At 34.5% G+C, this 12,669-nt stretch overlaps 1 protein-coding gene across 3 annotated transcripts; it reads left to right on the forward strand.

Moving 5' to 3' along the window:
* The first annotated feature begins 1,234 nt into the window (after positions 1–1,234).
* LOC104903954 (uncharacterized) lies at positions 1,235–5,487 on the forward strand. 3 transcript variants are annotated; one of them, XR_007269936.2, is made up of 9 exons: positions 1,235–1,665; positions 1,939–2,144; positions 2,259–2,784; positions 2,875–3,082; positions 3,783–3,890; positions 3,978–4,124; positions 4,210–4,279; positions 5,033–5,170; positions 5,352–5,487. XR_007269936.2 is itself a non-coding variant. In XM_048636698.2 (8 exons), the coding sequence occupies exons 1-8, from the start codon at positions 1,427–1,429 to the stop codon at positions 5,107–5,109; spliced, it is 1,596 nt and encodes a 531-aa protein (XP_048492655.1). In that variant the 5' UTR covers positions 1,240–1,426; the 3' UTR covers positions 5,110–5,171. The 3 variants fall into 3 exon arrangements, 1 of the variants encoding a protein (XP_048492655.1); XR_007269935.1 differs by having other exon boundaries at positions 1,243–1,665; positions 2,244–2,784; XM_048636698.2 differs by lacking the exon at positions 5,352–5,487 and having other exon boundaries at positions 1,240–1,665; positions 2,244–2,784; positions 5,033–5,171.
* Positions 5,488–12,669: the final 7,182 nt, after the last annotated feature.

Here is a 12,669-nt window from a genome sequence, read left to right on the forward strand (position 1 = left end):
TCCTCGTGACAAAAATTGAGAATTCTTATAATAACAAGAAATTATAGGCCATTTGACCTGCATTAACGTCAATTTGGTTACTACTAGCCATGCGCGCGCGTAGCGCGCGGCCAAACCACTAGTCTTTATAAACAATCCGACTTGCGTGGACCGGTTCACACTAAAAATAGTGTGGACCAGGTCCAGGCACGTGACCCGTTATATTTCTTTAACATACACTATATCATTTTAACATACACTATATCACTTTAACACACCCTATATCACTTTAACACACCCTATATCACTTTAACACACCCTATATCACTTTAACATACACTATATCACTTTAACATACACTATATCACTTTAACATACACTATATCACTGTAACATACACTATATCACTGTAACATACACTATCATAAACTCACGTGATATGGATCGGGTGCACACTAATTAGTGTGCACCGGGTTCATATTAGTTTTTTTACTTTATAAAATATACTATTTGTATACCACTTAATCTCTTTGATTGATTAATTATAATATATTTTTTTGAAAATTACTGAGCCGTAATGTTATTACCAACTAATAAAAAAGAAAATAGCGCATAAATGGTATAAAAATAATGACACAAAAGATTTTAATTTCACAAAATCCCCTTTACCAACGCCTATGAACCTGTTATAATCATCCTTGCAAGTTGCAACGCATCCACTATATTATTCCTACATTAGAGCCAACATCTACCCTCCTTTCCTCGTCCTTCTCCATCTTTTCCACCACCACCCACTAATCACTCGCTTCACCTTATACTTCCACTTTTATCCCATTTTCATAAGTCGAGTTGGCTTAGAAAAGTTGCACGTTTTGGGTAAAACCTAATATAATCGACTAGACTACTTGGGCTTTTCAGATTTTATCTTCTAAGCGCGCTCAATTAATTGATCTACTTTAACACTTCGCCCAAAAACGAGCCATAATAATTAATACTTCCTCCGTTCCATAATAAGTGAAACATAGGGAATGGGCACAAGATTTAATAAACATTACTTTCAAAAGCCAAAAAGTCATAAGATACCCTTTTTATTATCAAAAGGAGGAGAGAGAAAAGCAAACCACACAAATTTGTGATGGACACTCTGTCATTTTGTCACTTTCTTTTATTCATTTAAGGTATGTTTCACTTATTTCGAAACGTTCTAAAATAATAAGTGTTTCACTTATTATGGAACGGAGGAAGTATTTTAGCAAATCACTCCAATTTTCCTCTCACGTAAATTCAGTTTAACCCACTCATTCATTTCAATCATTTCAACCCGAAAAAAATACCCAAGTGAGTTTTGTCCAGTTTGAGGACAAATTCGTCTTTTGCAGGCGGCGCCATTCTCTTTCAACTGTTCAACACCAGCTCTACAGTTTACAACTCAACTAAACCAAGAAAAATGGGGAACAAGAAGAGGAAACGAGGTGGTGGTGGTGGTGGTGGTCGAAGCATACATCCTCGTAATAAATACGCTGATAATCCCCCTGATTTCTCTCTCCTCGCTTCTCTTTACCCTTCTTTTTCTCCTTTCGTATCTTACTCTCCTGACAATCATCGACCCCGAATCGATTGGACTGATTTTAATGCCACTCGTGAACTTACTCGTGTGCTCCTCCTCCATGACCACTCTCTCAACTGGTACTTTTCTTACTTTCTTTTTGTCAGACTGTCACAAAATTCATGCAATTTGTGTTTTTCTTTTCTGGGTATTTATTCAATAGCTTACCATGTGAATATGCTTTCTGGGTTTTGGGTGTGGTTAAATTTGTTTCATCGTAGTTTTGGGATTATTTGATTGAGTTTTGTTACATCATATGCTTTAATTATTGTGCAAATTGCCAATTTTTTGTCATAAATTACTATGAAACTATGAGTGTTTGATTATGATTGGTGAAACTTGTTGTTATTTAGGTGGATTCCTGATGGGCAATTGTGCCCAACTGTGCCCAATAGGTCAAATTACATACATTGGATTGAGGATCTCTTAGCTTCTGACATTATTGAGAATAATAATGTTGGTAGAGATAAAGTAAGAGGCTTTGATATTGGAACTGGAGCAAATTGTATTTATCCTCTTCTTGGTGCATCTCTGTTAGGCTGGAGTTTTGTTGGGTCAGGTAGGCTTATTACTATGTAACATGTAATTTGCTTAACCTTGTTTTGTGACAAATTAGTTTACATTGGTCTAATTTCAATTTTGTTATATTTAACTTTAGATGTAACTGATGTAGCCTTGGAGTGGGCAGAGAAAAATGTTAAAAGTAATCCCCATGTTTCGGAATTGATTGAGATTAGAAGGGTTGAGGTTGCTGAACCTGCGCATGGCCGTGGTATCATACATTTAGATGGTAATAAGACCAATGATAATAACCAAAAGAAGGAAGATCTTGATGTTCTGACCAAACACAATACTGAGGGTGGATTGGATAATGCACGTTCAGTTGATAGTGGAGAAGTGGAAGATTCTATTGAAAGAAGGGATGGTGAAGCACAAATTGGATCCTCAAGTCCTCGTAGTGAAGCTAATGTCGATAAGTGTTATCATGGGCCGTCTATCCTTCTTGGCGTGGTTAAAGAAGGTGAAAAGTTTGATTTCTGTATGTGCAACCCTCCATTTTTTGAAAGCATGGAGGAAGCAGGATTGAATCCGAAAACTTCATGTGGTGGTACATCAGAAGAGATGGCCTGCCATGGTGGAGAGAAGGCTTTTGTCAGTCGCATTATTGAAGATAGTGTCACACTAAAGCAGTCATTTCGGTACACAATCTTTTTATGGCCAGTTTTATCATGCTTAATGTTTACAAGTGGAGCTTCTACGTATGTAGGCTGAACTACATTTGCTTCTAGGTGGTACACTTCAATGGTTGGGAAAAAGTCAAGCCTTAAGTCGCTGATGTCAAAACTTCGGGAAGTGGGGGTCACAATTGTGAAAACTACTGAATTTGTGCAGGGTCAAACTTCTCGATGGGGACTTGCCTGGTCCTTCATGCCACCAACCAGAAAACCATTATCCTCTCATGTGAGGGGTAATAGTAACCCATCCTTCATGCTTGAGGTATGCGTCATGATCCCATTATTAGGGTGTTTGAAGCTCTATTAGTAATAAATACATTTCATTCTTCTGCATGATAAGGATAGAACTAGGACATCCATTTCGGATTTTGCTGCTAACAGATCCAGGAAGCTAAATTTATACATGACCTTAGTCAAGCAATCCGACAGCTGAATTGTCTTCATCTTCCACAGATTTTACTAGCTTCTGTTAAGGCTACTTATGAAATTAGGAATATGCGATTGTGTACTTCAAAATGGAATATTGAAATCTATTCAAGCATTGACCTTAGTAACACACTCTCTTTCAAGAAGGAAATAATCAGTGGTATTCGTCCTTTTCAATGGTCTTCTTACCTCTGGTTTCTGCTGCCTGTTATTGTCTCTAGATGAGCTTTTTTACCTTTTTCTTTTTTACTTCCAAATCTTTTGTTTCATTTTCTTTTATTTTAGATTTTGGTAAAAGAACTTCTCCATGGAGAATGATGTCTCAGTAAATTACAGTAGATCATCTAATGTTGTACGGTTGCTATACTGAAATGCAATGCAAAGTGCAACCTTATTAGATCCTTTGTATTAGTTTTTCTTTTTGCATATTTATGGGTTTAGTTTTTTTTTTTCTTTCTTTCTTATATCTCCCTTCCCTAATGTGTTCTTGTACTGTCAGCCCACAATTTTGATTCAGAGTTCTTTGCTTTCTTCAGGGTCTCGACCGTCAAACTAGTGCCTTTGATGTTTTGCGGTGTGTAGAATCCTTCTTCAATACCTTTGGGGCATTCTGTAAATCCAATGATTCATCCTTTACTGTTGAAGTCAGTTTCACATAATCATTGTCTCTTGTTTCTATTTTCTTGTGTCAAACTACAAAAGAATAAGTGTACCCTCTTCATTATGCTTAGGTAAGTGCATCAGATGATCATTGTGACACTATATTGAAGACCGATGTCAAACAGCTTGATGGGGTTTCCACTTACCTGCACGTTGCTGAAGCATCTAGGAGTGCGAGCTGTTCAAATAGTCCAATGAATTTATCTTTTCGTGTCATGGTATGACTTGAATTTCAGAAATAATTATAGATTACTCAGGAGCTGACACTGACTATATATATACAATCTATATTTTGGACTCTAGGTCTTCCAGCAGATCCCAGGAACACTCCTGGTGAAAGCATCATTACAGCTGAGAGACAGTCCGCTTTCAGGTAGTGATTTCTCATCATGTCTGAACTTTGTGAAGAACTTGCTTTGCCTTTTTTGCTTTCTCTTTTGTTTTGTTTTGCTCACAATGCAACTCTTCATTCGTATTATAGACGACGTTGCGACAGCTTTCTTGTTTAGAATTCCAATATGTTTTTCGAAACCACTGGTTTACATGGGTTTTGTGCAGCATAGACCTTTCAAAAATAATGGCCCTCTAGGCTCTAAGGCTCTAATCACTGTTTCATGTATTTTGTTGCTATTCTTGACCCAATTGTTCTTATTTTATCTTGTAAGAGCTTTCTCTTGAAATTCTTATATACTTTATAATGAGATGCATGATTGGACAGAAAAAACAGTAATCATTCTTTCTATGTACGTGTACCTGACATATAATTTCTCCAGTAAGGGAGATTGAACATGTGTTACTCATATCATATATTCATAAATCAATGTGGAATTTTCGATGATATTACAGCTTGGCAAGTTTGTGCCATTCTTTATCGAGTTTCATATCATTCTTTTGTTGTTATAACTTTAAAAGGGGGGGGGGGAAATCAATGGTATGCTTGTTGTTGCTCATTTAAATACATTCTTATGGAGGTATGGGTATTTGCATGGTACATCCTATATGAGGTTGCACCTAGAATCATAATCAGCATCGTTCTTCTCAAGATTCTCGTGTTAGATGCCTAATCTTGCTTTCATCGCATTACTGTTAGACTGTTAGTACACACCTAATATGGTTTTTGCTGCAGGAGCATTTACGTCTGTAATTGAACAATTAGAAGTATATCTGAAGCACAAATTTTGTGGCAAAAAGGCCCGTATTTGAACCCTTAGATTTTAAGGTGATATAGAAGAATGAAGATGATAACCATTTTGTCGGCAATTAGGTAATCCTTCCTCCGTTATTTATTACTTGCATCGTTTTAGCATTTCTAGCAATTCTCTATTACTTGCATCGTTTCTATTTTTGGCAATCCTTCTCAAGATTCTCGTGTTAGATGCCTAATCTTGCTTTCATCGCATTACTGTTAGACTGTTAGTACACGCCTAATATGGTTTTTGCTGCAGGAGCATTTACGTCTGTAATTGAACAATTAGAAGCATATCTGAAGCACAAATTTTGTGGCAAAAGGCCCGTATTTGAACCCTTAGATTTTAAGGTGATATAGAAGAATGAAGATGATAACCATTTTGTCGCAATTAGGTAATCCTTCCTCCCTTTTTTATTACTTGCATCGTTTTCGCATTTCTAGCAATTCTCTATTACTTGCATCGTTTCTATTTTTGGCAATATATTCTCTTTTTCTCCGGGGTTCTTTTTTTTTTTAAAAAAAATATCTTTCTCTATCTATCTCCTCACCTTGGTCCCTGTGCAAAAGGAAACTATGCAAGTAATACAAAACGGAGGAAGTACCTTGTTATACGATGATCCCGTCTATGTCTTCTTTACTCTTTTCTTTCTCGGAATGCTGCAGTAAAAAATCTAGGTCATCAACCTGTAACATGAGGGACGTCTTCATAACTAGTTGTCCTGATCCCGTGTTTGGACTTGTTTTCCAATGTCAAGCATCATAATATGTTCTTGATGTGCTGGTGTGGCTGACCCTTCAGAAGTCAGAACAATAGCTGATTATCTCTCTGGGCTGCATCTTCGCCGTCTGTGCACCTTAACTGAAAAAGTGCTCGATAGAGTTTTAGCCTCGAATCAATTTATTTATGTAATATGGATCCAAATTCAACCATTTCTACCCCAGTACTGCCCATAAATTCGAGTGCATGATCAGGCTGAATCACAGTAAAGACCTCTCTGATGCTCTTGTAGAGTTTAATGACCTCTATCAAGCCTTTAGATGACCTCTATTAGGTTCGTTGGACTAATACCAATTTTCGTTCTCTACGCAGTTGTTATTGTTACTTTTTTTTTAGTTTGGCAGAATCTTATTGTTATTACTTTGGATTATTCTAAGAAAGATGAAGAAGAAAGAAGAGTTATGTTCTACTTGATAGTTTTTTTTTCCCTCCTTAATTTGAAACGTTACACAATTAGATGCTCTGTATTTGCCTTGTTTAATGTATTGAGTCAAAAAACTCTGTTGAATATTTGGTAATTGATGGAAATTGCTAATCCTGTAAACGAGATTCTAATGAATACCTCCCATTCTCTCTAAGTTCATCTAAATTTTGTAAATTTGTATTATCAATTTTGTATTTCAAAAGTGAACTTAGAACACTTCATTTCCTGTCTTTAGATTATGTTAAAAGCCTTCTGTGAAATAATATCCTAATACACTTTCTAGTTTCTACTTCATACATTTTCAGCCAATTACTTGATGAACGGCCATCTCAAAGGAGATGGAGAGCATCTCTATTCTCGTCTTGTCAAAAGTGTAGTTATTTATTTAAAAAATGACCATCTCAAAGGAGATAGATAGCATCTCGATTCTTGTCTTGTCAAAAGCGTAGTTGGTTTGACTCGAAAAATTAACGGAAATTTCAAGTACTAATATTGAAAAGTTTCCTGAAAAGTTGGTTCAAAAGAATTGAAATACTTATTAAGGGAGTTTTACCCATTTAAAGAAAGAAAAATCTTGATAATTATGCCATTTACCTTCTTCAAAGTTCAACCTTTTGTTTCAGAGATCTTTCAACTTATTAATAAAAATACTGTTTGATTAGTAAAAACACTAGTAACAAAAATCAATTCTAATCAATAAAATCGTTGCTAATAAAAAAATTCATTTCGGCAAAGTTAGGTGGATTGAATTGTTGAATGAGGAAGTTGAAGGGAATTTTTCCTGCCAAACACTTTGATTTTATATCAAAGGAGTTGATTATAATATGAGCTTATGCCATTGGATGCTTCTTTATCCATTTTAATTAAACATGATTAGCCAACAATAACATAGACAAGTGTCTTAATTACATAGGCTGATAGGGGAATTTATTATTTTTCTAATGAGCATGAAATTTCTTTTGTGGGAGTGCGAGTGGTTGCGCGATCAACAACTATAATCAACACTCCCTCTATTTTTATTATCGGAGATTGCTACGTCTATCTACTGGGTAGCCTATCCATTAGAAATAGACAATTAAAAAATAAATAATTTTGCTGAGTTGGACTCCACTTATTATTAATGTCTATCTCTAGTGGGTAAATTACCCAGTGGGTAGACAGATTTTCCCGTTATTATCTGTACTATACCAGTATCATGTGAGATGGGTCGGATTCTAAAAAGCACTTAAAAGTCCAAACCCACAAAGAAATTATAAAATTAGCTCAAATAAATCATTCACCAAAAGAAAAAGAATAATAGCTTAAATGAAAGGAATATTAACATTCAAGAGATAGATGGAGGTGGAATAAATTTCTTATGCATTTTTGGTTTTTTATCTTGGCATGAAAAAAAAATTAGTGAATAAGTGACTAAAAGTCTGAGACCTAAAAAAATGCACACCTGACATTTGGAGCCAAGAGAAAAGCAGCAAGATCTAGCTTCCAAAAATTCAGGATTAATAGAAAATTAAAGCACCGGTACTTTTTTTTTTTTTTTGACATCGAGAAATCGTACATTAATTAAAACAGGAAGTACAACCTAATGCTAATACTTCCATATTTGAAACAAACAAACAAACTCAAAGAAGCTTTAAGAGCTCTTACAATACAAAGAAAACATAACCAACAAAAAACGATAAAGAGTCTTATGTAACGGAGGGCATCGCTAGTCAAAGCTAGTGATAATGGAGGTAAAACTTGGATCGCTGATGAAGATGGTGAGAGGAATGATTGTCGTTCATGATTCGGACAACGAACAACCAATGGCGAGCATCGTACCTCGCCGCATGAGCAATCCCAACAAACTGCCATTGTGTGGGATTCTGGGCTCATGATCTTGATAAGAGTCACAGTCCTATGTGACTCGATACCCTCGCTCGAGAGTATTACCGGCACTTTTACAACTGACAAATTTTCGCTTCTTTTTTTTAAAAAAAATAATACTCCTTTCGTTTTTAATAACTCATAACGTTTCTCTTTATACAAGTACCAAGGAAAAGAATAGAGAGATTAAATAAATAAAAAAAGAACCTCTAAGAGAGAAAAAGAAAGAATTCATCACCACAAATAGAAACGGTACAAGTAATAGAGAATTGTCAAAAATGGAAAATGTTAATAGAAAAACAGATGGAATATCTATCTTTACATCGCTACTATTATACATTCAAATATGTGTACAATGACGTGCTTTATACATAATCTAATTAAAGGATTAATTATTACACAACTAGCTTTCCACCCGTGCAAAAATGCACGGGAGGTTTTATGTAGAAATGATTTGGAGCCGTGTATAATGTACGACAACATTATTTTGTATATTAAGTAGTTGTTTTTATTCGAAATATATTGAATCTGTGATTATTAGAATCCATGTCCATGTATTTAAGATTAAAAGAATATAAAAAGTAAAATTATACTTAATATATATAAAAATCCTTTGTTACAACATTTTGAACTTTAAAAATATCGTAATCGTGATATATATATTTATAATTACGTAAATGAAACAAAAAACACGTTAAAATGCGGGGGAATACTTTGCTTATAAATTTAAGATTTTAGGATGTTTCTCCTAAAATCATGATTTGAATAGTAGCTGGTTGATTTCAAGTTTTCATAATCATATCGTGTATTGAAAATAAATTTTAAAACCGACTTACGACCCGTATGTTCAGTGATTGATGTAGCTAATGTCATGATAACACATGTGACCAACCAACTTTTTTTTTGTTGCTTAGCAAAGGTTTGCTTTCTCTTAGTTGGTTTTAGGTTGTAACTATTTGCTCTAATTAATTTTATTACTTGCTTAGCAAAAAAAACTTTCTTAAACAAAAAAAGTTAAAAGAAGAAGCTTTTGTTCTGCCTATCGTTTTATACAGAGGCTCATATAAAAACACAATGCGCAGCACTACTGTCACTCAATCATGCAACAACTTTCACTCCTTGCTTTCTGCAGTTTCGCTCAACTCCTCCTCTCTTATTAAACTATCTTATTACAAATTTTTTTTTTAATGATATGATTATCCAAATTGTATTAAAAAACAATCTCAAAGTTTATATAGCATGATTTTCATCAAAGTGAATGGGGTTATCTCTAAATTTCTAAGTGAAAAAATTAATTTAAAGAGACAATCACTCAAGAAAATTATACAAATATGGTATTTTTTTTCTTGATTTGCCTTTTATTTCTTAATCACCATATGATCTGTTTTTTTCCATATTCTTTTCGATTTTTAGAATTGTATTGTAGAACAATTTCAAACTTCTATATTTACATTCCAACATACTCGTGAATGAGGTGTATCTCGTAATTTTAGGTTGAAATATTTATTATGGCTTTGTGATCAAAAAATTTAGAATCTTGTAATGAGAATAGTTTAAAACTGGCTTACGACCTTGTGCTGTAAGATTATGACTTGTGAATTATCTATAATTAGTAGTATGATTGTTCTTGTTTTATTAGAACGGACCTTATAAAAAATGGACCTGCTTAGAGTTATTTATTGGGAAAATTCCTCAGGTACCCCTGAGGTTTGGCGTAATTCCCAAATTACCCCCCACATTTGGGGAATTCCTCAGATACCCTTGAGGTTTGTGTTTGTGCTCAAGATACCCTTACTATGGATGAAAACCTCACGCCGTTAGGTTTTCCTCTCTTTCTCCCCAATTTTTTTTTTTACTTTCTCCACCCATCATCCTCCATTGATGAACATGGAAGCTTTCTCTCTCCTCCCAACCCACTCTAAAGCCATAACCACCCAACCCCCACCACCTCCCCTTCCCCCCCACCCCTCCCCCATCTCCGCTGCCCCCACTCCTGCCAGCCGCAACCCCCATTTTCGCAATCTATCTCGATCTCCCCTCTGTTTTTCGACTGGGCATCGATTTCGATTGGGTGGGGAAGGGGTGGGGTCGATTTCGACAGGGGTTTGGGCGTCGATTTGGACGGGGTTGGGTGGGGGAGGGGTGGGGTTCTTGCGACGGAGTGGGGGAGGGGGCAGGCTGCGGGGCTGGGGCTAATCTGGTGGGGGAGGGGGGCTGCGGGGGTAGGGGAGAGGTGTGGGGAAGGGGAGGTATTGGGGGGTGGGTGGTTAGGGCTTTAGAGTGGGGTGGGAGGAGAGAGAAAGCTTCCATGTTCATCAATGGAGGATGATGGGTGGAGAGAGAAAAAGAAAATTGGGGAGAAAGAGAGGAAAACCTAACGGCGTTATGTTTCCATCCACAGTAAGGGTATCTTGAGCACAAACACAAACCTCAGGGGTATCTGAGGAATTCCCCAAATGTGGGGGGTAATTTGAGAATTACGCCAAACCTCAGGGGTACCTGAGGAATTTTCCCTTATTTATTTAACTTTAACTAACTTTTTAGCGGTAAAACTTGTCTCGTAGATACTTTAAACTCACGTAATTTTATGTCATTGTTCCTTATAGTCAATTTTAAATGTCTATATCAATTTCTTTACACACAAAAACAAAGAATACCCCCTAATACCATGGTTCTCATGTGTGAGTGGACATAATATATGCTACTAATAAATTTGTTCGAAAATTTTTAGTATAGGTTTTTGACCCCTGCAAATTACATGGGAATGATAAATATAAGATTTTATGATAATTTCGCCAAAAATATGTTGTAAAGTTCATGAATATTTACCGAAATATTATAATTAAGCCAATGTATTAAATATTATTTAATCAAAGTAAGAGTGATTACGTTTTCCATCATTTTTTTAAAAAAAAAACATGTGAGTTTATTTATCAAATAGACAATATATTTCATTTATATATCTTTCCTTAAGACGCTCCTTATGAAATTAGGATCTAGATTTCGAGCACCAAGTCAATAACTCTTGTATGATTTCTAGTACTGAAATTATGATTGGTCGTACTGTTAGATATATCCAATAAAGGGCTCTTATGAGTTAACAATATAATTTTTTTTTCTTATTGTTATGTAGCACAGTCCACAAAAATATTCTTCAACTATATCTAAAAGCATACATCATATAGCAAGTACGTACATTATGCATCAAAAGAGAAAACCCAATTTTTTAACCTGATAATTAGTTATGTATACATCAAAAAATAAAAACCATAGTAATATGTTTAAAAATTGTATTTTTTTTATATAACCTTAATATCAACTTATACAATAAGATATTAGACTTTATTTTCAACTCTTTATATCAAGCTTTATATACAATACTTTATAAGTTGTTACACTTTATAGCAAACTTATACAATTGTTTGTATTCAGATTATTCAGGGAACTTAAATGAGATGCATTCTTTCTTCCTATTCCTTATATTGATGTACCATATATTAAACTTTTTTATGAACAATTATCCATTACCAACAGCCATTCTTCTTCCTCTTTGATTTTCCATCAAAACCCTCCAAAAATTAGGTCCAAAAAATACGCCTACTCATCTTCTAAAATCTAGAGCCTTCAAGCAAATCAAATTACAATCTCTCATTTATAAGTAGCTACATTTTTATACTTTAAAGCCACAAATTATCAATCAAAATTATACTCCAACATCTTGAATTGTTATCTTCTCAAGTCATCGACTTTTGCAACAACAACAATTATAAAACTCACGCATGTGGGTTTTGTAAAGAAATTAAGCCTTTGATTATCTTTATGTTCTTTGCATTTGAAGCATGGTTACTATAATCCCTTAATGCAACCAAGGTGTACATCATTCCATCTACAAAGTGAAGAAGATTTAAAGACCGCATGCAAAATCACAAATCTGTGAAGGAGTTGGATTGAGTGGAGTTCGAAGAAATTTTCTAAATGGGTCAATATAGGTTGGAATTATTTGGTAAGTTTATTTTTAAAAAAATGATTTTTGACTAATTATGATGAAATTTCCATAATTTTATGTTTGCATGTAGTTTTTAGCAATTAGTTATATCTTATAATTATAATACTAAAATGAGTCATATAATTCCTAAAATTGATAACAGATTAACAGTGAGTGGGAAGAATCAAAATTCAAATTATTTGAAACAATAACATGAGGTTGAAATGAAATAGTGACTATGCCAATCTATAGAAAATATTCTAATTTATTACAGTTAGTGAGTGAGAAACCTATTGAAAAAATCAAGATTCTAAATTTTAACAGTTAGTGAAAATTAATTTAATATATTAGTAGTATAACTGTCATTTAGGAATTTAGAATTGAAATTGAAATTAGGATGAATGCACATTCTAATTTTCTGGACAATCAGTTTATATTAGGGTGTGATTACATAAACATCTTATATAATAGAGTAACATTTTTTACCTTTATTATTCCGCAACTATAATAACAATTCTTGGTGG

This window comes from Beta vulgaris, chromosome 9, assembly GCF_026745355.1.
Source record: "Beta vulgaris subsp. vulgaris cultivar EL10 chromosome 9, EL10.2, whole genome shotgun sequence".
NCBI lineage: Eukaryota > Viridiplantae > Streptophyta > Magnoliopsida > Caryophyllales > Amaranthaceae > Beta > Beta vulgaris.

Bases quoted from the DNA above. Each gene is read 5' to 3' on its own strand.
- LOC104903954 (XM_048636698.2), top strand. From the start codon at position 1,427: ATGGGGAACAAGAAGAGGAAACGAGGTGGTGGTGGTGGTGGTGGTCGA. The intron at 2,145-2,243 runs GTAGGCTTATTA...ATTTAACTTTAG, and splicing joins CTGGAGTTTTGTTGGGTCAG to ATGTAACTGATGTAGCCTTG. The intron at 3,083-3,782 runs GTATGCGTCATG...TGCTTTCTTCAG, and splicing joins ACCCATCCTTCATGCTTGAG to GGTCTCGACCGTCAAACTAG.